This window comes from Saccopteryx bilineata, chromosome 2 (assembly GCF_036850765.1).
Source record: "Saccopteryx bilineata isolate mSacBil1 chromosome 2, mSacBil1_pri_phased_curated, whole genome shotgun sequence".
Taxonomy (NCBI): domain Eukaryota; kingdom Metazoa; phylum Chordata; class Mammalia; order Chiroptera; family Emballonuridae; genus Saccopteryx; species Saccopteryx bilineata.
The window spans coordinates 291,724,457-291,751,136 of record NC_089491.1 but is presented as its reverse complement, the minus strand read 5'-3'; the positions used below and the strand labels follow the sequence as shown (position 1 = coordinate 291,751,136).

At 39.0% G+C, this 26,680-nt stretch overlaps 1 protein-coding gene across 1 annotated transcript; it reads right to left on the bottom strand.

Moving 5' to 3' along the window:
• Nucleotides 1-307: 307 nt before the first annotated feature.
• On the bottom strand, nucleotides 308-17,438 carry TSEN15 (tRNA splicing endonuclease subunit 15). Its single transcript, XM_066261326.1, has 5 exons — nucleotides 17,224-17,438; nucleotides 14,227-14,308; nucleotides 13,752-13,887; nucleotides 3,336-3,477; nucleotides 308-2,812 (listed from the first exon to the last, which is right to left on the bottom strand). Exons 1-5 carry the CDS (start codon nucleotides 17,362-17,364, stop codon nucleotides 2,792-2,794), a joined length of 522 nt encoding a protein of 173 aa, XP_066117423.1. The 5' UTR covers nucleotides 17,365-17,438; the 3' UTR covers nucleotides 308-2,791.
• Nucleotides 17,439-26,680: the final 9,242 nt, after the last annotated feature.

The following is a 26,680-nucleotide window of genomic DNA, read 5'->3' as shown; positions in this document are numbered from 1 at the left end:
ATCTACATTTTGAGCAAAGCATGAATCAACTCACGTTTCATGACAGTTGAGAGTGTAATTTTAGAGGCCTGCCAAAAAGAAAAAGGGGTGTGAGCACAGGAAACTTATTCGTATTTTCATTTACACTGTTTCCCACGGGTTGAAAATAAATTTTCAAGAGCACCCCTTCTCCAGCTGATTGGCTCCTGGAGTCTGAAAAGATTTCAGCTTAGTTAGCAGCGCCCTCTGGTGTCCACATGGATTTTTGTTTGCCCTGAGGTAAAAAGTAAGCCATGCTGTAATTTAATAAGTCTATAAGCAGCATCAATCCATTCAACAAATATTTATTAAGAGCTTAGTATAAACTCCAGTTATGTGGAAGGTGATGGGATACACAGACATGAAAGAAGACACGAACGTAAATGCAATTACAAAATTACTTGATCAAACACTAAAAAATTGCTTTACCTAGTTTTTCACTAAAATGAGACAGACACAGCTAGGATGTCTACCTGTTCACTGTCTCGGACCTTTATTCACATTAGCAGGTATCTGGCTGGCTTTGGACAGAACAACTTTGGTCAAGTACACAGGGAATATTCTAAAGCAGAGTCAACATACCAGGCCATACAGTTTTAACAACGTCCATGAGAAACCCCCAGAGACAGTTCTGGTCTTGTAATTATCTGGGGAACCACTGGCCATCAAACAGGACACACAAATCTAACATTCATGAGGCTTTACATTTTTTTCTGAAAATGTACCATTTTTCTAGTACAGTAATGAAAAGCCACAAAAGGAACCAAGTGAGAGAGAACTAAGAATCAATCATAAACTATTTTAGAATCCTTAGATCTGAACACTGATAGCTGGAGTCACAGAAACACAGTTCTGAATTGGTGCGTCTCCAGGCTTTCTGGAGCAGAGGGTGTTGCCAAGACCTTCCATCAAGAATGAAAGTGATGTTCAAGTATCATCAAAGGAAAAGAGTCAGGAGCTACTGCAGACCAAAAGTGATGCTTTTATACCATTTTGTAATATACCTCCTTTTTGCCATTTTTCATTCTTGTTCTTTTCATTTTTCTAATGAGCCATGACTTGGTTCTAACCAACAGAATATGGCAAAGGGGAGGAGAGGTATACGATTATATTATGTAAGACTCTGATGTGTATCTTGCTGAGAATGTCCTTGCTGGCTTTGCGAAAGCAACCAGCTGTGCTGGCAAGGCCCACGTGGCAGAGCTGAGAGTGGCCTCCTGCCAGCAGCCCACCGGGAACTAAGGCCCTCAGAGTTTAACAGCCAACAGGTAACTGAAAGCTGCCAACAACGGGTGAGGAGGCAGACCCTTCCCCACTCAAGCCTCAGATGAGACTGCAGCCCTGGCTAACACCTTGATTGCAGCCTTATAAAGGGCCCAACTTTGAGATCTTAAATGGGTGCTGTTTAAGTTGCTCAGTTTGCTATATTACACATATTATTATAAATAACTAATACAGGTTTCAAGATACTTTTTAAAAACATTTTTATTATAAAAATAATACAAAAAAATAAAAAATAATACAAGAAAAACTGAAATATTGAAGGAAAACCAAGTCACCCTTTTAATGCCCTGCCATCCTATTATAACCAGTTAGTAATTTATTTTGTCATCTTTTTATTATATGCTGGGTGTGTTATTTACAGCCATGATCATACCCATTCATACATTTCATATCTTGCTTTTTTACTTAATATTTTCTCATGTCCATTAAATTCTTTACTAATTTTTAATGAATACATAATGTACCATTCATTGGGTTTATGTACATATATGGCAAACTATGGGCCTGCATTTGTAAATAGTTTCATTAGAACACAGCTCTCCATGCCCATTTGTCTATTCTCTATTGTTATTTTTGTGCTACAAACTGCAGAGTTGAGAAGCTGTGTTAGAGACTATATGGTCTGCCAAGCCTTAATACTTTCTGGCTCTTTACAGTTTATTGACTTTTAAGTGGTTTATACTTTGGGCTATTTTAGGTAATGCTACTAAACACATCTTTGTGCATATACTGTTTTATACTTTATGCAACTTAATTGGAATATAACAAAAGTGTAGTAAGGGGGTCTACTTCATAAAGATGTTTTTACGGTGGGCACTGTCCCCCACCCCTTCTCCTGCAGGAGTCTACTATGATACAGGGTTGTGGTAACGAGAAGGGAAAGGAAGGCTCAGTGCTCTGCAGGTAGCACTTCTCTGGTCCTTATCAACCTAGCCATGTAAGTCTACTCTCTGGATGAGCATATTTATAGTCTTGGTTTGAAGTAAACCAAAGAGGAGGGTAGCAGTAATGACAACATTAAAAACAATGGAAAGTTTTTACTTTCTATTGGGATGAGGAAGCCGACTGAAGTAAACTCTCATATAGCAGGAGTATATGAAAGGCATTCCAAACTAGCTGTGCTGGCCAAAGGCGCGGCGGGGACCGCTCCAGGGAAGGAGGGGGCGGTCTCGGCGGTGAGCAGCAGAAGCGCATGGACACTGAGGCAGTGCTGGGCGGGGGAGGACGAGAAAACACATCCCAGGCATGAACTTATATACAACTGCAATCAAACGGTCGCCAGGTAAGAAAGCTCTAAAGCAACTACTCTGTATGTCTGAACAACAACAAAAGAACTTTCCTATCTGGGCTAGTTTTATTGTTCAGAGAGAAACTTCTGGAATGGGACCAGCTAAGCCAACCTGACTGTCTCTGCGATATAAGATGAGGCAGGTGGGTGGGTCTCGGTCCAGTCTTATATGAGTACAGTGAGCCTCGGGAAGTACAGGTGTCATCTTCTAAGGGAAATATTCTGCAACATAAAAAAACAAAGATCAGGATGGACGTTTCCCCAGTGAATAATCTAATTTAACAGCAAAACTAGAGAGATACTTAATGGAATTACCCCAATTATGCCAACAAAGGACGTAAAGACATCATATTGTAGATAACACATTTTTTATTAAAATATTCCTGTCAAAATGTCAACCAATTTAACATACCCTAAAGAAGTGTTCTTTTGGATAAAACTATTATTAGCCTTTCCTTTCCATTTCAGTTACTCATCAAGTGTAAAATGTACCATAACTTCATGAAGTACTCCGGGAAACTATGAAATTCTCTGTATAGTAAGGAGATTATCTTTACAGAAACTAAGAACATGTCACTATGAATAAAATACAGCAGTTTGAGATATGAACATAGAGCCATGATTTTTCATGAATTTTCATATTGCAGAGGAAGAGAGAGTTCTATGAATGGCTTGATTCACAATTAAAATCATGTTGTAATTTTTCTCTTTTTCACTGTTTACTGTTCATCACCTCAGAACTGACCTGAGGGTCTGGCAGCATGAACCCATCCGTGAGTTTATAATAGACTATCGTGGAGTCGGACTCCACTATGGCCAGAGTGAAAGACATCGGCAAATCCGGGTCACCTTGCAATTTTCGAGACGCCTTCAAGATTTCCCTTATCCTAAAAGAAAGCCACAGAACATTTAGGATTCATAGTCACTTAGTTAACAAGATCAAACACTGTAAAATCTTGGGGAAGAGGTAGGCAGTAATAGTACACCCATAACGCTGACTCGGGAAACGTCTGGAGGCTCAAACATAAACATTCAAGTCATCACTCACAGAGATTATCCTCCAAGGAAGGGCTGTCCTCTGACTCTCAGTCCTTCTCTTCTGTCTTTGCCCCTCTCTCCTGACCATCGCACCCAAGTCAAGCTGTATTTAGGAACCTACAGCATGGGACACTAACAGTGTGTAGTGCACCTGCACTGGCTAAGGATCATGAGTATGCACTTGCCGATTTCCCCAAGTCTGTATCTTATAGTGTAACAATTTGGTAGTGAGGTTTTATAAAAAATAGACTACAATAAATATTTCCTCCATCATGTTCATAATTACTACTTTTAAATGGCTATATAATATTTTATTGACATAATTTACCCAATCATTCCCTTATTACTATAAAGTTCTTTTGCCTTTTGAGGGTGAAGGTACTAATACAAATAAGCTATAAAGGGATCATCTTTCTGAAGGGAGATGCTTCTTTTTAATATTTGCTGGGTTTTTCCAAGGTTCAGAATTATTATATCAGAATATAGGTATTTTTATGGTTCTCAATATGTGTTGTCATACTTCATAAAAGCTAAGAGAAAAATATAGTGAGAAATAAACTTTTGGGGATAGAATGCTCTATCAAGCAATCAATGTTATAAATGATTTTGGCTTGCTTGTTGTGGAAAATAATCTACCAAATCTAATATCTAGGTCTTCAGAACACTATTACCTTTTGTTTACCACCAACTGAAAATCCTTATTCTCTACTCAATAAAACCCATGTTCAACAGTTCAGTGAGTGTGACCTCCAGAAGAGCTTTCTTTAAAAGGCAAATAAAAAATGATTGGTTGTTTTTCATTAAGCTAAAAGGCTGGAAAAAGATTTACTAGCATATTAACATGCTATAGCTGAATATATACATAACTCAATACCATAGTCTCTTTAGCAAAAGCATCATTTGTCCCCTTAAGTTCTACTTCCCATCCCTAAGTAAAAATTCTTATGGTCACTCTTCACCCTCCTATTAGCTACTGAACCTATAAAGAAATCTAAAAAGAAAAGTCTCTGCTTAGAAATATTCTTACTGCAATAAGTACTGTTTGTTTGTTTGTTTGTTTTTTTAAATCTGTAATAGACACTGTAAATTTCAAAGTGGTTTAAAACAGCAGTAAGCATCTGGGAAGGCTGAAGTTCTCGCTGGTTTGTTAGAACACGAGCCACAAAAGGCTGCCTCGCTGCTCCCTATCACTCCCATTTACAAGGGCATGAAATGTGGTGACAGCATGAGTTTCAAACCCTTTCTAAAAGGACCCTGAAAGAGTTTAAGTCAGCATTACAGTAATACTTCAGCTGTCGAGCACAACTGTCAGACAACACTCACTGGAAAAATAAAATACGGCTACCTGGAACAATCTTAATTCCTTTTCAAGAGTCAGCAAAGCATCATCTTCTCGAGTCTTTCCTGTCCCCCTTCCCCAATGTCTAGGCAGAGTCACTTACCGCACAGAGGCACCCTGTGCAAACCTACATAATCACTACCCTGTATTTGTTCATCTGTTTCCCACAGGACTGTGCTCATTTTGAAGGTCAAAGCTTTCTTTCTTTCTTCTTCTTCTTTTTTTTTATTTGCTAGTGCCCAATACGTAGTAGAATACTTGGGCAGAATAAATGAGGCTTTTTGAATGAAGGATTCCATGTGGCTATGTCTTTAGGTATATAAACTTTAAAATGTATTCCTGAAAAAACATTTCTCTACAATGTATTATGAAACTCTATTATACTAAATCAACATTTAATTTGCCTTAGCTCAGGATCCTCATTTTTGGTATTTATTATTATAGATACAATGGTAGATGGTATAGAATTTGGGATCAAGTAAGTCTCTAGAATTTAATTTCTTAAAGGTTTCTAATATTTGTTTGTCTTTCGTTCACCAAAACACTGTAAATTTTTATATCATTTGTTTCTATACCAGAGCTTGGCAAACTATGGTCACCTATTTTTTTATGGCTCATGAACTAAGAATGGTCTTTATATCTTTAAATGGTACATTTTGAATGGTCATATAAGTATCTATATAATGGCCTCAATTTGGCCACTCCTTCCACAAACCTAAAACATTTACTATCTAACCCTTTAAGAAAAGGTTTGCTAGCCCTGGCCACTTGGCTCACTGGTAGAGCATCAGCCCAGGATGTGGATGTCCTAGGTTCAATTCCTGGCCAGGGCACACAGAAGAAGCAGCCAACTGCTTCTCCTCCACCCCTCCCCATCCCCCTTTCTTTCTCTCTCTGTCTCTTCCCCTCTTGCAGCCATCAATTGGTTTGAGTGAGTTGCCACCCCTCCAGTCCCTCCCCATCAGTCTCTTATGTACATGCCATGTCTGATATACAGTGGAAAATTCTAAGCTATGTGAAGAAGCAGGAAAATCTACCTAAAAATCAAGACCAAAAAGACTACTTAAGACCTTCAGAAAACTAAGGTTGTCGAAAAGCTTAAGTTTTGGAACTAATAGCGAATGGCTCTAAAATAGCTATTGTCAATAGGTTATAGCATTGAGGAAAAACACAAATGGGCTCCCGCCTCATGACTTAAGCACCTCCCCAAGGCCCTACCTCCTAACACCATCATCTTCAGGGATTAAATTTTCAGCATATAAAACGGGAGGGGGGGGGCTGACCAGGTGGTGGTGCAGTGGATAGACAGTCAGACTGGGATGTGGAGGACCCAGGTTCAAGACTCTGAGATTGCCAGCTTGAACACAGGCTCATCTGGTTTGAGCAAAGCTCACCAGCTTAAGCCCAAGGTCGCTGGCTAAGCAAGGGGTTACTTAGTCTGCTGTAGTTCCCCGGTCAAGGCACATATGAGAATCAGTGAGCAACTAAGGAGCAACCAAGAAGAATTAATGTTTCTCATCTCTTTCCCTTACTGTCTGTCTGTCCTTATCTATCCCTCTCTCTGACTCTGTCTCTGCCAAAAACAAAAACAAAAAAAAACAAAAAAAAACTTGGCGGGGGGCACACTCAGGTTATAGCATTGTAGAGGCAATAGATGAAATGTTTCCAAAATTGGTATCTGAATGTAAAGTGTGTTTCTTTACAGAGACCACACAGTGGGGTCTTGTTTCTATACCCAGTCTCATATTCTCTGCCCTTTGACTGAAGTGTCCACTCCACTTACACTTAAATTGTTAGATTTATGTCTGCCATTTTACTTTTTTTTTCAGTATGTAACAGGTTTATTTTGTTCCTCCTTTACCATCTTCCTTTGGAGTAAGCAGATAATTTCTAGTGCACCATTTTAATTTTTGTTGTTTCTTTACTAGTTCTTTTTTTGTTTATTTTTTTAGTTTCTCAAGTAATAGCTATAGAGATTATTGTATGTATTTTAATTTATCACAGTTTACCTCAGATTAACACTAACTCAATTCTAACAAAATATAGAAACTTAGCCAATATAGCCTTGGTCTCTTCTCCCTCCTTTGTGCTATTACTGTTATATGCATTATGTCTCTGTTATAAACTCAATAATATAGTGTTATAATTATTGCTTTATATAATCTTATATAAGGTATCTAAATATTAGATACCTTTTTTTAAAGTTAAGAGGAGAAAGGATTAAAAAATAGATTAGGCTAGCGTGCGGAGGACCCGGGTTCGATTTCCGGCCAGGGCACACAGGAGAAGCGCCCATTTGCTTCTCCACCCCTCCGCCGCGCTTTCCTCTCTGTCTCTCTCTTCCCCTCCCGCAGCCGGGGCTCCATTGGAGCGAAGATGGCCCGAGCGCTGGGGATGGCTCTGTGGCCTCTGCCCCAGGCGCTGGAGTGGCTCTGGTCGCAACATGGCGACGCCCAGGATGGGCAGAGCATCGCCCCCTGGTGGGCAGAGCGTCGCCCCTGGTGGGTGTGCCGGGTGGATCCCGGTCAAGCGCATGCGGGAGTCAGTCTGACTGTCTCTCCCTGTTTCCAGCTTCAGAAAAATGAAAAAAAAAAAAAAAATAGATTAGGGTCTTCTACATTAACCTACAGTTTTAATATTTCTAGTACTCTTACTTGTTTCAAGTTACTCTCTGATGTCATTTCCTTACTCCTACATAGTTCCATTCCCTCCCCCATCCTTGGTGTTATTGTCGTATATATTCTTAATTAGTATGTTATAAGCCTGGTCTGTTGAATTTTGACAAAGGTCCACAGACAATTCAACAGAGAATTTTTTTTCAAGAAATGGTGCTATAACATGAAGACAATATACCTCTATACCTACACACAGGACTACATGAAGACCAGTGAGGTGGCATACCTGAAAAGGCTGTGCGAACGGTCCGGGCGTCCCTAAATACAAGTACTGCTATGTATTGTATCTATATGAGCTTTGCTACCTTGCAAATTGGGACAATGCTTCTATCCCACCCCTTCTTCTTCTTTTTTTTTTTTTTTTTTTAGAGAGGAGAGGGAGAGAGAGGAGAGACAGAGAGAGAGAAGGGGGGGGGGAGGAGCTGGAAGCATCAACTCCCATATGTGCCTTGACCAGGCAAGCCCAGGGTTTCGAACCGGCGACCTCAGCATTTCCAGGTCGATGCTTTATCCACTGCGCCACCACAGGTCAGGCCCACCCCTTCTTCTTACATAATAATTTATACCTATATTAAATTACATGAAAACCCGTTAGATTCCTGTGTGTATCACAGATTTACTTTAGAAATAATCAAATGCAGCAACCACAGATACTAGTCAGAAACTTTGAAACCCAGCACTGATGGAAAATGACAGTCTGAAGACACTGCAGCACACATAAGTTAAAAATAAGCTTCTTTCCACATCCCCCGCGGGCAGAGTATGAGGATGATGGGACACGGATGGAAGGGGGAAAAACTATTAAGAAAACCTTTATATATCTTCTGTTTCTCAAGATATGATATTTACATCAGGATGTACGTGTGTGTCGATATGTTTTCTAAGGTAAACTGTGTGGAAATTCCAGCCTACATATTGAAATTTAGGATAGAAATTTCCATCTCATTCACATTTGTTTCCAGAGTTCTTTGATATAAACAGCAAAACACTTTCTGACTTACTCAGAACACCCATGTAGGTAGGGAAACCCTACCATCTGAAAAGTAGCTCAGAGTTGTAAAGCCGGTTCTGTCTTCAGAGCTGAAGGAAATCACTGTCAAAAACGAAGTGGAAGTTCCCATTTCTGGGCTCCGTTTATCCTGGTTTGTAGCATGGGGGAAGGGAGAACTACCAACAAATCGGCTTGTGATAATGGACTGAAATCGTTGAGCTGCCTCTGCTACTCAAAGCGCACTTAGAAAGTCCTACAAGGACTATTGGTCAGGACCTCCTAGTTTGTAACATGTTTCAAGTCATGCTATCACCTTTTCCCATTCAGACCTCTCTGGTTTGTTTCCTTTAGAGGACAGTGATAAAATGAAAATGTTTACTCTGCCTTTATGTCAACAGGTTATGCTTCTCAATCTAATAATAACAATAAAAAATTCCAATGTTCTATTTTAAAAATCACACCAACTGTAAAGATACTAAGAATAATGAAACATCACAACAATATGATAATCTCACTTAACTTCTTACAACCTTACAGTTAGAAATAATTTATAAACCATAAAACAAAGTTCCTTTATATGGAACTTTGAAAAATATTGTAGATGTTTAATCAAATCTAAAATAATTTGGATACTAATACTGTTTACAGTTCATATTTGATACAAATCCATATATGAAAAACATAACATATATTAATAAAAAGAATTTCATATTTTTGAGTTAATTATATCTCAAGGAAAAAATTCCATGTGAAGAAAGAGACAAGTGAGTAATAATCATAGCTGTTGATCAACAATGACAGAATTAGATGTCTGTAACACATCTTTCTTTCTCAAAACTTCAGAGAGGAGCTCAGCATACATAAAAGTAGTCATTCAAAAGTTTAATAAAGTTAACTTGAAAACAAGCCAGAGCCAAACAGGAACACCATTTGGCAACTACCCTCTCTCCAAGCTAAGTAGATGCCTTCCATAAATCTTAGTGTTCATTTTTCTGTAACAAGCCATCAAGAGAGACTAAGTGATCTCTGGAGAGAACAAGAAAGTTGAAGGCAACATTACTTTTAACTTCAAATGTTGTTGAAACAGAATGCATCACGGGCTAAAACTAGTATTAATTTCAACCCACAGAAAGCAGTATCTTCTTCTGCCCTCTTCAATGTGACCCAACTGGTGCATGCTCTAGCTTCATCAGTGAAAGACATTAACTCCTTGGTCTGTCTCATTATGCTATTTTAGAACTTAGAACGACACCTCATAATCCAACTCTGAAGCACAATGCAAATTTAAATTGGTGCCCAAGGAGCCCAGAAGCTGTATTCATCCACAGGCTCAATCCTGAAGAAAAGTTTCCAGGATAACAGACCGCCTCTTTGGGAATCACACCAAGAACTTCCTAGTAAAAAAGCAAGGTGGCTGAAATCCCAAGGGGAGGCTTGTTGAACAATTAAGTGCCTGTGTAACTATTCACCCCAGTGGGAAGCCATTCTGCTCATACAAGCTGCACGCTTCTTTTCTGTGGAGAGTAAGAGAAAAAATGCTATCTTGGTTAAAAGCTGCCAGACTTGGGGGTTTCACGGGCAAAAGATTTCCATCAGAGTTAATATGAGGACATTCATCTGATATGCAGAGAAGTCAAATGACAGAAATCATTTTACCAGTTATTAAACTTTAGGCCTCAAATAAAATAAGTCATTAAGTAAATTTGTAATAAAAAATACTTGTGAAGAGTGGAAATATTTTTCAATTATATGGAAATAATTAAGAGTATCTTTGGGAAAAAAGGTAACATTTCAGGATTATATCTCCTAATTTAGAACACTTGTAAAGGTTCTAAATACTATATAGTTAATAATACTATGTTGCATATTTTGAAAGTGTTAAAAGAGTGGATACTAAAAGATCTTATCACAAGAAAAAACTTTTTTGTGATTATGTAAGGTGATGATATTAACTAGACTTACAGTGCTGATCATTCCACAGTGTCTAAAAATACAGAATCATTGTTTATACCTGTAACTAGTATGTAATATATCAATTATACCTCAATGTAAAAAGTTAAAAAACATTTTTAAAGTGTTCAAAGGAGCTCAGTTCTAGTAATCCCTTATTCCACTGTTAGTAAGTCCTCTTCCCAAGACACTAAGGAAAAGGAAGGGGTTAAAGTAGGGAGTGGATATGGTGGGGAAAGTCCCATGGAAAGGTAATGGGGCACTGTGATTGTTCTCCAGCCTCAGATACGTTTATAGTTCCAGTGTAAATGTGGGAAACGGTGATAAATCTTGTAAGCAAATGGATTTTGCAGACATTCTAATGTTTTAGAAAGACGTGGAAGGCTACTTGAGCATATCCTTATGTTCTTTAAGATTTTTATTTATTTAGCAAATCTCCACTGCAGGAACTTAGTAAGTTAAACTGAATGAGTCTAACAGCTCATTCAGTCATTCAACAAACACATACTTAATACCAAGTACCAGGTACCAGGCTATGTACTGGGGAAATGGCATTAAAAGAACAAAGTTTCTTCTTTCATGGTGCTTATTTTCTAATAGAGGAAGGAAGACAGTAAACAATCAAAGAAAACCAAATACATAATATACTGAGTAGCAATAAATATGGTAAGTTATAAAGGAGGACCGCTTAGTAAGTTTGCCAAGAATCTTGCTCAAAACAAAGACAAAAGCTCTTAGACTTTTAGTCTTACTGTGGCTGAATTAGCACCAGTGAACAATTTCGTATCTGGAATATTAAAACCTTTTTCTAAATTTCTAGAGTAATATTCAGACTGAAAGATGCTAAAAGAGAACATTAGGAAAAGTATTCTCTCAGATAAAATGGCTGAAGGTACCCATTTATCACCAGAAATCAAAAGAAATGCCACTAATTAGTGGGATGGAGGCGATAAAATGATTACTGGAGAGGCTCCACCTTCACAGAAGCTACCGGCCATCCCTTGCTGGCACTGGGACAAAAGAGCCCTTTATAATTCAGTCAGATCAAACAGGATGAATGAATGGTTCACTGGTATTACTAAGCAAAAAAGATTTACAAAACATCTCAAAAAACAGTATCTTAACTATCTCTGGGTTTTATAATTTATAAAATACTTCACTCAGCCTTTTAAAAATTAACTTATAACATGTATAAATATACAGATAAGCTTAAAATACAGTCACTGTGGTTTTAGTTTTCAGCATCTCTCACATTTTACTGAAGAAACTGAACTGGCATTGGAATTGGGAGACAACATAGGTTCTATCAGAAAAAAAAGGCAGTAAAAAAATGGAAACACTTTTTTTTCATACCTTGCTATCAGTCCTCGTGTAAGTTACTGAAGATATTTTTCCACTTATATAACTACCCGTAATACTAATATTATTCCAGAAACCTGAAATCCTATTAACATAACTGTGTTGTAATATACTTCTCCCATTTAGGGACACTCAGCAAATACCAGTGGCAAGGTGGTCCAAAAGCAGCTAATCAAGCCCTCTGAACATAAATTTGTCCTCATTTGCTAGACTAGCACTGGAAAAGGCCCCTGGCTTTCATTAGGATTCCTCCAGCTGTCTCCTCTTTCAATTTGTCAGAGCTCTTCGACTTCTATGAATTTGCTGATACGGTTTCATACCACTGCTGGGGTGAGGAAACCAGAGTCCTCACAGCCCCTCCGGTCATTTACCAAACATGCTACATGGATTCGTAGATTCACTTGAGTAAGAAACAGTCTAGAGTACCGTACTTTCCCTACGCATATACAATCCAAATACATAACTTAATAGTAGTGCTTTAAAATGTAAGCTAAAAATTATTTTACACCAACATTAAGTAGTTTTTTTAGATGAGAGAAAATGTGTCTTGTCTTTTGAGAAATACAACCTCATTCTCCATCCGCAAAATTTTCCCACTAGATCGTCAGATATGGGTACTTTTCCAATTCTATTCTCCTATGGAAAACCAGCAATTAGTATTCAATCAATTCTTTCGCAAGGGGAGCACTGATGAATGTAGGCACCAGTTTGAAGTCCTTCTCCTATCTCAGTAACCACGAGGCAGACGGGCTGCAGACCTGGTAATCCCACTCCTTTTCCTGCATGCCAACTTTTAACTGAAAGACCTGAGACTTGAAAAGCATGCCAATGTTTTAACTATGAACATATATTACATAAAAGTGCTTTACAGAAAATACCGGTCACAAATGACTTTTGCTCAGAGTAGTGCATTCACTCACTGCCACTGTAATCCAGATTCACGCTACAGAATCTGTCTCACTCTCACCAAAACTATGGAAATGAGATCACCAGGTTCAAAGCCTGGAAAACTAAGTGGGAAATGGATACAAAAACTGTGTAGGCAATCTTAGAAATTCAGACAGATATAACATCAACTGTTAGCTAAAATTGTTACATTTTAAGGAGTTGGCAAATACACATACACCATAAAATAAATAATGGAAAGAATAAGCCAGGTAAACATATATGCCACTCTGACACTCAATAGTCAAGACAGCCACTGAAGTGGTTTTAAAGCATACAGTGAGCTTATTTCTTGTCATCACTGGGGAAATAGTTTATGACTAAGCTGTAGTTAACTATGTAAATGATAGTTTAGTCCAGTTTTACAAACTTGGTACTTCAATAAAGGGGACAGCTATGTGTTACATGCTATACGCCCTGTAATAGCATGACATTGCACCTCCAGCAAAATGCCCTCTCCGCAGGCTCTCCCAGGCATTGCATGCTACCCAGATTCCCTAGTCATAAAAATATGTAAAGTTTCTAAGGAATAAAGAACATTTAAAAAAAACCTTACTTTACTCAAAGAGCTGAGCAGCCTAGTCTAGGAGGGCAATTTACAACTCGTGTGCTCAGATTAGTTGTACAGTGTATGGAAAATAATTTGTTTCTAATAGTGAAATATCACAGCTGGCATGTTAGTTTTCATACAAATTCAAAATGAATTAATATTCCCTGTAATATATCATTATCTACACCCACTCACATTCTACCATGCCGTTTGTTTTTTTTAATTGAGATATAACTGACATAAAATATTGTGCAAGTTTAGGTGTACAATGTGATGAACCAACCTGTTACACAAAGACCGAAGTCACCGCCCACCTGTTATGGCTGAGGGAAGCGTTGATGGACGTGGGCACCACGGTCTGTGGCCCTTCTCCTTCTATCTCTGTACCGACAAGGCAGATGAGCTGCAGGTCCGGTAAGCCCACACAGTTCACCTCATGCCAACTTTTACCTGAAACAGCGGCATGAAATGGACAATAATGTTCACCAAAAATCAAAGATAAAAATTCTAAACTTCTATCTACTATTCAGCTGAGCAAACATCACTTATAACGCTATCTTCTCTTTACATTTTTAGTTATCTTCTCTTTACATTTTTATTTATCTTCTTTTATTTTATTATCCAGTAATTCCCAATGTAAATGAATGAAGAAATTACAAAATTGACAAAATTAAAAGCAAATGCATAAATGATGGCTTATTATAATGTCAACAGTGCTATTATCCCAGCCCAACTCCCTACTCCTCTACCACGGCCCCCATTATAAAGCAATATAAACAAAAAACTTACTCTCCATGAGGTCCAGGTAAACCAAGAATGATATATAAACTTGGGTAGCATCTCCTATATCTAATTCCATCATTTCTAAATACTGAAAATCAAAATGTAATTGTTAAACAGAGAAGGAAGACTCTCAATATTTTCTTTCACTCAATCAACAACTATTTATTAAATATACAGTGTGTCCGTAAAGTCATGGTGCACTTTTGACCGGTCACAGGAAAGCAACAATGGACGACAGAAATGTGAAATCTGCACCAAAGAAAAGGAAAACCCTTCCAGTTTCTGTAGGATGATGTGGCAGCATGTGCACATGCGCAGATGATGACGTAACACCGTGTATACAGCGGAGCAGCCCACGGCCATGCCAGTCGAGATGTGGATGGTACAGAGGAAAGTTCAGTGTGTTCTGTGGCTCGCTAAATTCGAATCCGTAACCAAAGTGCAACGTGAATATCGGCGCGTTTATAACGAAGCGCCACCACATAGGAATAACATTACTCGGTGGGATAAGCAGTTGAAGGAAACCAGCAGTTTGGTGGAGAAACCCCGTTCTGGTAGGCTATCAGTCAGTGACAAGTCTGTAGAGGCTATACAGGATAGCTACCTAAGGAGACCTAAAAAATCTGTGCATGAGCCCACATCGAACTGCACTGAATAGGTATGAAACTGGGAGAGTTTTCCTTTTATTTGGTGCAGATTTCACATTTCTATCTTTTTTTGTTGCTTTCCTGTGACTAGTCAAAAGTGCACCATGACTTTACGGATGCACTGTATATCATTTTTATAGCTCAATTCTAGGTATAGTAGGAACTACAAGGCAATATAAGACCTGATCCCTGCATCTAAAAAATTTGCAATTAGAGTAAACACATGGCACATTTGCAACTGTTAGGCAAATAATAATACATGATTAAAAAGTAATTAAAAACCAAGTGAGTGTAATTAAAAAAATGACACAATACATCAGAGAAGCTATATAGTACTGGTGTTTCACTTCTTTATTATATGCGGCTTAAGTGTCTGTTTGTCGCCAATAGCTTATTGGTTGCTTGCATAACTGTACTAGCCAATGGAGTGAAGTTGCCACGGCATTCAAATAGTCCCGCCTTCTGGCATGCCACCTCACAAATTGAGGTTAAAGATTGGAGCAATTATTATGCTGTTAAGAAATCTTAACACCAGAAGGGGTCTTTGCAATGGTACAAGACTAGAGGTTCTCCAATTGAAAAATAATGTCATAATAGCTAAGTCTTTGACTGGCTCCTCTAAAGGTGAAATACATGTCATTCCAAGAATTGATTTGGCTCCAGCTCAAACAGGGTTGCCGTTTCAATTGAGACGTAGACAATGTCCTCTAAAACTTGCCTTTGCTATGACCATCAATAAGTCTCAGGGCCAAACACTTAAGCGTGTTGGCATTTTTTTATCTGAGCCTGCATTTGGACACAGTCAACTTTATGTTGCCCGTTCAAGAGTTTGTGAAAGAACGGACGTAAAATTAAAAATAATTGATGGTCCTCTGCAAGGTGACCTTAAAAATGATGGAAAGATCTACACAAGAAATGTTGTGTACAAAGAGATCTTTGACATGTGAATTAACATTTTATTATTTAAATCACCTTTATTTATTGAGCTAGAGGTGGCTCTTAAGAAATGTACCGCCAGTGGTTTCCTTCATTGCACTCTACTTTAAGCAATTAAGCAAGTAGAAGGGGGAAACCCCGTGGGGCAGTAAGCAAAGGGGCGTCCTTGCCGCCTGCCCTGGGTAATTCAGTTTGAATTAGCAGACACCTTTGCACAAATCATTTTAATTACAATTTATAATATCTAGAACAGCGGTCATTTCGTATGACCGCGGGCTTTCTAGTATACTTATATCGTGCTTACTACATGTCAAGTGCTTTACAAATATTAACTGATTTCATCCTGTAATAACCCTATGAGGGAAGTACTCTTATTATCCCCATTTTAAAAACAGATGAGAAAAGTGGGGCACAATGAGATTAAACAATTTGCCCCAAATCACAAAACTGGTGACAGAACCAGGAGTCAAACTCAGGCCATATGGCTTTGAGTTCATGTTCCTAACCACCATGCTCTCTCCATGTTTTGGTTTTTCTTTTAAGGGCACTTAATAAGGTCTCCATGTTACTGTTTCCCGCTCCTGGAGGGGGAACAAGGGGACAGTGCAGGAGGAGAAAATTAAACAAGATAAAATGAGAAGAGGTAACTCTTTCGATTTACATCTTCAAATTTTTCCATTTCTTGACTGTTTTTAAATGAAATATTGCCTTCTGCAGAAGACTGCAATTGTACCAAGGTTACTAGACCAAGTCCCCAGATTCCTACAACCCCCGCCCCCATCTCCAGTCACTCATTGTTCATTCATTGCTTGGGACATTACTGACACAAGGCAGCAAATTGCCAAGCAGAAGCAAGCAAGGAACTCTCTTTCTCTCCCTTCCCGCTAATACAGAAAAATACGCCCACAATGTGAGCAGTTCTGCTCTGGGGAAGAACCTATTCAAACTTTCCAAGAAATTCGAAAAATTGGGTATCTGCACTGCGGCAAAAGCAAGACGCATACTCTGGGCCCAAGGCTAAGCGCCTAAACCTTTATCCTTATAGATTCCTACATCTCACCCACGGCCCACAAACTGTTTTGCGTGGTCAGTGTGAGGATTTAAATGAGACCATCCTCAGAACCAGCCCTAGATGCAGGGGCTATTGTTGGCTTCCGGTTAGAGCGGGGCCCGGTTTGTCCATTCCTCCGTTTTAAGAATGGCGAAGAGCGGGAGGTGGGGGTCGTGTCAGAGCAATAGTTAGACTCAATTAAACAAACAAAAACAACACTGCCTGTGGATAGCAGTGTGCACGCGGGTCCCCCTCCGAGAGGGTCGCGCGCGACCTCAGCGGCGGGCCCGGCAGGGTGGAGGGTTAGGACGGGGTTCGACCTGGGGTAAGGGCCTGCACCGGCGCCCCGCTCCTGTCGCGCCTCCTGACCTTTGGGTGTGTGCCCATCCAGGCGTCCTCTGGGGCCCATGAGTGAGGGCCGCCACTGCCGCCACCACCGCCTCCGCCGCCGCGGCCCAGGCCCAAACCGCTGCAGCCGGGGGTCGGCTCGGAATCCCCGCGCGCTTCCATGCCGGGCAGAGGTGCGCGCACACTGTGCACCGCGCGCCGCGGCCGGCCAGAAGCCGGGCCGCGCGCGCTTCCGGGTTCCGCCTTCCCTCCGCCGCGCGCGCTCTCGGGTTCCACCTCCCCCCCCCCCCCCCCCCCCCCGGCCGCGCGCTCACGGGTTCCGCCTCCAGCCGGCCGCTGCCTCCGCGCGGGAGGGCTCGGCCAAGTGAGAGCGGCTGCTCCTCCGGACAAAAGTAGCTGGAATCTTCGCGGACGCCCTCTCGTTTTGCTCTGCGTTTTTTCAAGTCTGGGCGGATACTAGGAGTGAAGAAGGTTCCTTACACCACTGCTGTTTGCAGCTCCATTGAGAAAGTAGGGAATACATCAAGCCTCTTTGCCTTCAGCATTGGGTCCAACCAAGTCTCTCATTCCTGGGAACAGGAAAAGCCTCATTCAGTGTCACGTGAGCTTAAAGTGTGGAAGCGGGCGAGCTCTCTATAGAAGAAAATAGAAAGAACAGAGTGCCAAGAGCATTTTTATTATTTTTCTTTTTAGGATGGACTCACCTTTCGGGATTAGAGGAGCAAGTATAAGCAGGAGTTGTTGAATGAGTGATCAGAAAAGTAGATGCAAACCAGCATTAAAGTGTGACCAAGGAAGCCAAGGGAAGGATTTCAAACAGTCAGGGTGGACCATTGTAAGCATTTATGGATTTACTGTGAGTGAAATGGGGAGGCACTGGAAGTTGCCATTAACATTTAATAGCATCCCTCTGGCTGATGTGCGGCGAATAGACCTTAGGGGGCAATGGCAGGCGGGGAGACTGGTTAGGAAGCTATGGCATTGAAATGACTCTCAAGATTGAAAGTTGCAGGCAGGAAGAGAACCTCTGCTTCCAAATATGACAAAGACCCTACTGGACTATCCCCCAGTAGAAAACATCTGTAAAACTAGGGCATGATACAAAAAGGAACCACCTGAAATACTGGATTGCAAACAGAAGCAGGCTGATTTTGGTGGGAAGGGCAGCTTGCTTGAAGGTGGGCAGATGAAGAGCTAAACAAGAAAGTTTCCCTTTCCTTGGCATTTAGGTTAAGGCTAAGTGCAGTGCAGGGGGGCAGGCTCAGCAACAGCAAGGGTTCACGTGGAAACGTTTCTGGTTTTTTTATTATTATTATTATTATTATTATTATTAATCTCAGGAGCCAGAAAAATGAAGGCAAGAAATTTGAATGCATAAGAAATTAAAAAATCCCATAAGAGAACAAACCAGAGAGGGGATTCCCAACCTCTCAATGTTCACATCTCTGACAGATCCTGAACAACTTGAAACTGAATCACAGCAGTTCAGTTAAAAATACACTATCTGAACTGAGACCAGAGCTGTCCCCCAAGAAACAGTTTGCAGTTCAAATTCAGCCAAGAAAATTACCTACCAATACATAGGAAGTAACAGTCATCACAGAAAAATAATAGAATGTAAAACCTCCACAACGTATCATTCATAAAGTTCAAGATATGATTTAAAATTACTGACATGTGGAAATCAAGCAAATGGATCACATTTTCTAGAGTCCATCCCAAGATCAGATGTTGAAAATGACAGATCAGGATTTGAAAATAATTATTATAACTTATCTTCAATGAACTATAATAAAACACGTTTTCTGTTCAACAAAAATTTTAGGAAACAAATAGAAAAACTCAGCAGAGAAAAAAAAGTATCAAATAGAAATTCTGGAAAATTTCAAAAGTAAAAAATTTCACTGGGTAAATTTAACAGCCAAATTACAGAGGGGGAAAAATAGTGAACTTGAAGATAGAGCAATAGAAATCATCCAAGGTGAAGAACACGGAGAAAAGTTATTTTTAAAAAATGAACCGAGAGCTTCAGAGACCTCCTCCATGATATCTAACAATCCAACATACATGTCAATAGAATACCAGATAGGGAAAAGAAAGAAAATAGGACAAGAAAAAACTGAAGAATAAAAATTCCCCCAAATTTGATGAAAGAAATTTGCAGGAACAGAATGTTAAACGAACACCAAGAACACAGCAAAGTCCACACTAAAGTCAAACTGTTGAAAGCCAGATAAAAAGTTTGACTGCATCAAAAGAAGTGTTTGTATTACATACAGGGAGAAGAAATACATCTATTCCTGAATATGATGTAAAACCACATGTGAAGATTCATTCATAAGCTTCCCTAGAATGTATTTCATTTGAATCATCAACCCTTGTCTCCACAAAGCAGCTGCTAAGCCCTAAAGAAGCAAATGGGACCCTGGTCTGTGGCTCAGTGGATAGACTGACAACCTGGCATATGAATGTCCCCAGTTCAATTCCAGGTCAGGGCACACGGGAGAAGTGACCATCTGCTTCTCTCCCCCTTCTTGCCCTCTTCCCCTCCTGCAGCCAGTGAATGGATTGGTTCAAGCATGGCCCTAAAAATAGCTCAGTACTGGAGCATTGGCCCCAGATGGGGTTGCTGGGTAGATCCTAGTAGCGGCGCATGCAAGAGTCTGCCTCATTATCTCCCCTCCTCTCACCTAAAATATAAATAAATAAATAAATAAATACGAAGAAGAAGAAGAAACAAAGGGCACTGAAATTAGTAAGCTCCTTGAAGCACTGAAGACTGACATTAATTCAAATAATTAGAAGTGAATAAATGGTTCTCTCTGACCTCTAAAGATTCCAGTCAGTTCATATGATGGTATTTATGGAAGCAGTGAGAGCATTTCATTCTTAATATGGGTAGGGGGGATATTTTAGAAATTAGTAAGGGGATCCAATGGAATTAGGTAAGGCTCAACCATCTTCAGGGGAAGATTTTCAGTTTAAGCTTAAGAAAAAAAGGGGATTGGGGAATCTCAGAAGGATACAGAAAGAACCATAAACTGAAAAAGCAATGGCTAATGGTACCCTTTGGCAAACAGATGACATTTTATTGCTTACCAAAAAAAGCATGACACATTTAAGCATGCATATTTAATGCTTTGGCTTTTAGTGCCTATTTAAAAAAGTTGAATGAAAATGGAGTATCTCTTGGTTTTCACATTAAGCCATGGAAATTTACAAATAAAATCTTGATGATTGGGAATGGTTAAGAAAAAAAAAGCATTTTGGAACACAAACACAACCTAGTATTTAAAGTACTAGAATCAAAACGACTACTATTGTGGCAATCTAGAGTGAAATCCACAGAGAACAGGTTCGAGTTTCAGCTTTTGATAGACTGTAGGATTTCTCCTTTTATAATTGCCTCAGTGGTTCACTATATTAGAGAATCAAAGTGGTTAGGGGAAAAGCTAGGTAAGTAACAACAATAAAATTCCCCCTGGGTGGACTGGGTTCATCAAATTCTGTGTAATCTGGCATTTGCTGTACTGATTCCTCATCATGATATCTGAGTCAGACCACTTTAGTCCCACACAAAAAGTCTGTAATGGCTAGGCAGAGACATATTAATTCAGTTAGAGTCTCAAGAGGAAAAACAAGAGTTATAATGTGAATTTTTAGTGTTATAAAGAAAAACATTAAGACTGATTTCAAGTTGGAAAATGGAGACTAGCATTCTGGATCAGCTTTTAATCCATTAGTTGTAGAAATGTTCACATATACCTTGTTCCTTCTTTTGTACACAAAGCAAACAGGTTTCCATTGTCTGTGTTTCAAGGAGAATAGGTGATATGTTTATACTCTTAGTAAAAATATTTAAAATGCTAGGATATTTTTATTATTCATATGCATGAGCTTATATAAGGGACTTCTTCCATGAAGAAAGAATTTAGAATAATTCAAAATATGTTTTCTTCAATGCCTCATAAGTTTAAGAGTGCATGCTAAATTCCCATCTACGAAATCAGGATATATGTAACACATTTAATTTTTTTTTAAAAAATACCACTTACATTTGGGACAAAAGAAACCCAACAAAAATAAAATACCTGTAAAAGATAAGCAAGCTCTTTATAGAGAGCATTATGCATGTTATTGAAGATGATTAAAGAAGATCTTAAATAAATGGACATACTATGCTTCTGAAGAGAAAGATTCAGTAAAGATGCAATTTCCCAAAAATTGGTTTTTAAATTCTAGCAATTCCAATCACAGTCCCAACATGGGTTTTCTTGATGCCTGTTTCTGAAATGTGGGCATAAAAGACCCAAAATAACCAAGATTCTTCTGATAAGCAAACTGAGGGAACTTATTTTAAAGGTCTATACTTAAGAAAGAGTATGTGATATTGGTACAAGGATAGATAAATAAGCCAATGAAACAAAATAGAGTGTCATACAAATTTACACAGAAATGATGTTGCAGATGCAGGGAAGAGTTAAGGCAATGAATTTTGCATGTTTATATATAAACATACATATGCATGTTTATTTACATAAAAAGAAATTGGATCTCTAATTGTCCCATAAACAAAATCACTTTTAGGTAGATTGAAGGCTTAAATGAAATGCAAACATGTAAGATTTTAGGAGAAAATATAAAAGAATATTTTATGACCTCCAGATAGAGAAGGCATTCTTAAACAAGACACAGAAAGCACCAATCATATGGAGGAAAAGCTTGATACATTTGACTATATTTCAGTTAAGAAAGTCTAACATAAAGATAGTGGGGGCGGGGAGGGGGGGAGCCAAAGAGTTGAAGAAGGAAACTGTGATACATAATCGATCAATTAGAAAATACAACTAAACACTCACTAGAGGGAAAAGAATGGAAATAAATAGAAAAAATAAAGACATAAATGGCCAGCAAACATGATTGGTGCTCAACTACATTGGTAGAGTAAAAAAATGTAAATTGAGACAAGAAGATACAATGATATACTCATGAAATCGGCAACAAAAGCCCAAGAGCTGGCTGAAGAGTAGAGCAGAGGAAAGATAAGCCCATCATATGATGCAGCAGTTCTACTCCCAGGCACACAGCCTACAGCAATAGTTTTCAAAAAGAAGGCCAGGGTCCATTAGTTCTTGTGAAATAAATTGAATGCTTTGGGGACAGTTTTAAAACACAAATTTTTAAAAATAGAAGAGAAAATATCAGTGTATGTGACATGTCATTGGAATAATTGTTACTAAGTACTACCTCATGAAAATGTTGGGTTTTCTGAACATTTATACTGAATCATGATATCAAATGTATTTCTAACTGAGGGTTATAGTTTAAAAAAATGTGTCTCCTGTAGGCCAAGAGACATGTACAAGAATATTTGTGAAAGTATTGGTTGTAAGAGAAATAACCAAGACAAGCCAAATATCTATTAACAGTAAAATAGATAAATCCATTCTTTTATTTTTATACAGAATATTACTATGTGAAAACATTGAACCATAGCTTCAAGCAACAACCTGGATGAATCTCAGAAAATCCCATGGTGCAATCCAAAATACTGGTCACAGAAAATATATACAATATAATTAAATTTACAAAAATTCAAATATAGCTTGCACATGGGTGTTCATAGAAGCATTGTTGATAATAGACCCAAAGTGGAAAAAAGCTAAATGTCCACCATTTGATGACTGTATAAATAAATGTGGTATGTCTACATAATGGAATATAATTCAGCAATAAAAAGGAAGAAAGTGTGTATGCATGCTACAAGATGAATGGACCTTGAAAACATTATGCTAAGGCAGGGATCCCCAAATTTTTTACACTGGGGGCCAATTCACTGTCCCTCAGACAGTTGGAGGGCCGGACTATAAAAAAAACTATGAACAAATCCCTATGCACACTGCACATATCTTATTTTAAAGTAAGAAAACAAAATGGGAACAAATACAATATTTAAAATAAAGAACAAGTAAATTTAAATCAACAAACTGACCAGTATTTCAATGGGAACTATGCTCCTCTCACTGACCACCAATGAAAGAGGTGCCCCTTCCAGAAGTGCGGCGGGGGCTGGATAAATGGCCTCAGGGGGCTGCAAGTAGCCCGCGGGCCATAGTTTGGGGACCCTTGTGCTAAGGGATAAAAGTCATGAAGAATCACATGTTGTATAATTCCATTTATATAAAATGTCCAGAATAGGCAAGTATATAAAGACAGACTATATTAGTGGTTTCCTAGAGCGAGGCTTGGGAGAAAATGAGAATTGATTACTAATGAATACGGGATTTCTTTCAGGGGCAATGAAAAAGTTATATAATTGATTGTGTTGAGATTGCATAGCTCTGTAAATATACTAAAAACTATTGAATTGCATATTTCAAGGAGGCAAATTGTATAGTATGGGGGAAAAAATCAAATATAGGCAACAGTCACACATGTTTAGGAAATATATTTACTATCCAGTCAAGGTTATGCAGAGCAACAGAATCAAAAGGGTATGCCTGTCCACGTTGTGTGTTCGTGCACACACACACACACACACACACAGTCACACACACACATGGGTGGTGGGGGAAAGAAGAGAGAAGGGCTGGAAGGGAGAGAGAGATAGACTTATTGTGGGAAGAGGGTAAGAAAGACTGGAGGGAAAGAGAGGGGGAGAGAGAGAGAAAGATAGAAGGGAGAGGTAGAGAGAGATTGATTTTAAGAAATTTAGGCTGGCAAATTCAAACTACACAGGGCAGGCTGCCGGGCTGGAACCCCAGGAAAGAGTTAATGTTTCAGTCTTGAGACTGAATGCATTCTGGTGACAGAATTCTCTCCTTCTTCCAGGATCTCCATCTTTTCTCTTAAGGCCTTCAACTGATTGAATAAGGCCCACGACATGAGAAAAGATCATCTGTTTTACTTAAAGTCTATGGATTTAAGTGTTAGTGGTGGCTTGACCTGTGGTGTCGCAGTGAATAAAGCATCAAGCTGAGATGCTCGAGTCATTGGTTCAAAACTCCTGACTTGTCTGTTCAAGGCACATACAAGAAGCAACTACTATAAGTTGATGCTTCCTGCTCCCTTCCACCCCTTTGCTCTCTCTCTCTCTCCTCTCTCTAAAATCAACATATAAAATCTTTTTTAAAATGTTAATGGTGTACAAAAAATACTTCACCTCAATGTCTAGACTGGCATGACCTGAAAACTGGACACCCTAGTCTGGCTAAGTTGACACATAAACTTACCATCATAGGAAGTAGAGTTCTAAATAAGATTAAGAAACTGATTAATATCTAGAATTCAGCCTAATGCTTCCCTCTGCAGAGTAGAGCAGACTAATGTGACCAGAAGAGACACACAGAGGGCTTTCAAATTAATGGTCATGTTCCTCAAGATGAGTTCTGAGTATGTGGACATTCATTTAAGGTATATATTCATATATATATATTTATATATATTCCATATTTATTAAGTATTTTATATTAAAAATAGTAAGGATTAGCATACAAAGAAATAATAAGTTGGCTATTTCTGTATATATATATAGCTTCAGATATGCAGTCTTAAATTATACTTGGCTTTGTAAATATGAAAAGACATCAAAAACAATTCAGGGCCCCAAGAATGTTCCATCTCTTTTTTTAGTTATTTATTCAACATTTGCTGTCAACATGGTGTTGAGTCTCACTAAGGAGGAATGAGTAGAAACCCATATTGAAAATATCCAAGTTGAAAATGCCATATTAAAATTATCCCAAAGTGGTAACAGTGGTTGTGATGAAATAGTGGATTTGGGGTAGTTTTCTTCTTTATTTTTCCATTTTCAACATATTTTTGTAAAATAGACTTAATCATTAAATTTGGAGCCTAATCGTATTGGGATGGTTTAAAATGTCCCTCCCTGCTTCCTTCCATCTCTCCTTCCATTCCTTCCTCCTTCTTTCTTCCTTCTTTCTTCCTTCCTTCTTTCCTTCCTTCCTTCCTTCCTTCCTTCCTTCCTTCCTTCCTTCCTTCTTTCTCTCTTCCCTCCCCTGTCCCAATGTCAAAGTGCTATGTGCACTCTGGCCTGCATTCAACAACTATGTAATAATGAGTATACAAATGTTTTTCAATTCCAAACAAATGTATATAAATTTAAAATATACTACCATGGCTTTTTTAAAAAAAGACTAGATATGTTCCTTAAATTGTATTCACTCATTCATTCCAACGTTTATACAGTGCCAAGGCACAGGTGTGGGAAATGCATGGCTAATTTAGATGTATTGTATGCGCAAGTCAATATAATTAAGTGGTATATGTTGTTATGGAAAAGAAGGATAAAGAAGAGTGTGGAGAGTTAGAAAATGCCTCATTAAAGAAATGTCTTTGAACTCAGTAGTATTATATGTTTTAGGGAAAGGACAGAGATCACAATGAGATGAAGAGGTTGGAACTGCAGGTAGATAGAACCACAGAAGCAAAAAAGGTTAGGGTTAGAAGGAGACACAAGTTATTATCTTGAAGGGAAGGATGGAGAGGAACCAGTTGAAGATCTGGTGGAGAGTGGAACTAAATGATGGAGAAAAGTCACAGACTAGAAGGGCAGGGATAGGATCAAAGGCTGTCATTATAGGTGCCTGTAGGGCAAGAGTGTGTTAGTAGAGGTGTTAGTTAAAGACAGGGGTGTTGAGGAAGTTCAATAAAGAAGGTAAATTCTTCTGAGGGAGCATCGGTGTCACAGTTGAGTGGTGAAGGCTTCCATAGTTGCCAAGAAAGATGAATAAAATTAGTCGAGATGTTGGGACAGGACTGAAGGCAAGTTGGGATGGAGGGTCGTGAATGTGCGGAGCTATCAACCCACCCTGCCCATGATTGATCAAAGCCTCCACAGTCCCGCGAAGAAGTTGCATCATCGGCTTCCCTGTGTTATCCTCAAGAGCAAATATCCTTTGGCAACGTGTCCCAGCAATTTTATTTTTACATGCTACTTGTGTTCTTCCTTCTTGCCTTCTTCCTTCTATCTCTTGTCCTCCAACATGTATGTATGTCCTCCAACCTCTCTTGTTTAGTTTACATCATTAGAGAAGAGGAAAACATCTAATCGAATCCCCTCTTCTGGGCTCTGCCGTCCCAGGCAGGTCGGGACTGGGGTTAGCAGGTAAAGTGGGGCTTCAGAACAGTGTCCCACAGGGGCTGTCCTTTCAAAAGTTCAGGGGTTTGATGGGGCTGTGAAATTCTCCAAGTCTTCAAACTTGATCTACTTAGATCCGAAGTCTCCTCAGTCAAGAATAAACTTCAGGAGAAATTGAGTGTGAAAGAAAATGCAAACATTCTGCTTTGTGGGAGTTAAAAAATTGTGGATCATAGTAATGAAGAGTTGGGTGACTTTCCATTTAGAACTCTATTCATTTAGTCAATAGGTGCATTATGAAAAACTACATCACTGTGAAGGGCTTTCGGCTGCGGTTTGCGAAAGCAGAATAAATTTCCTTGGAGTTGTACCGTTATG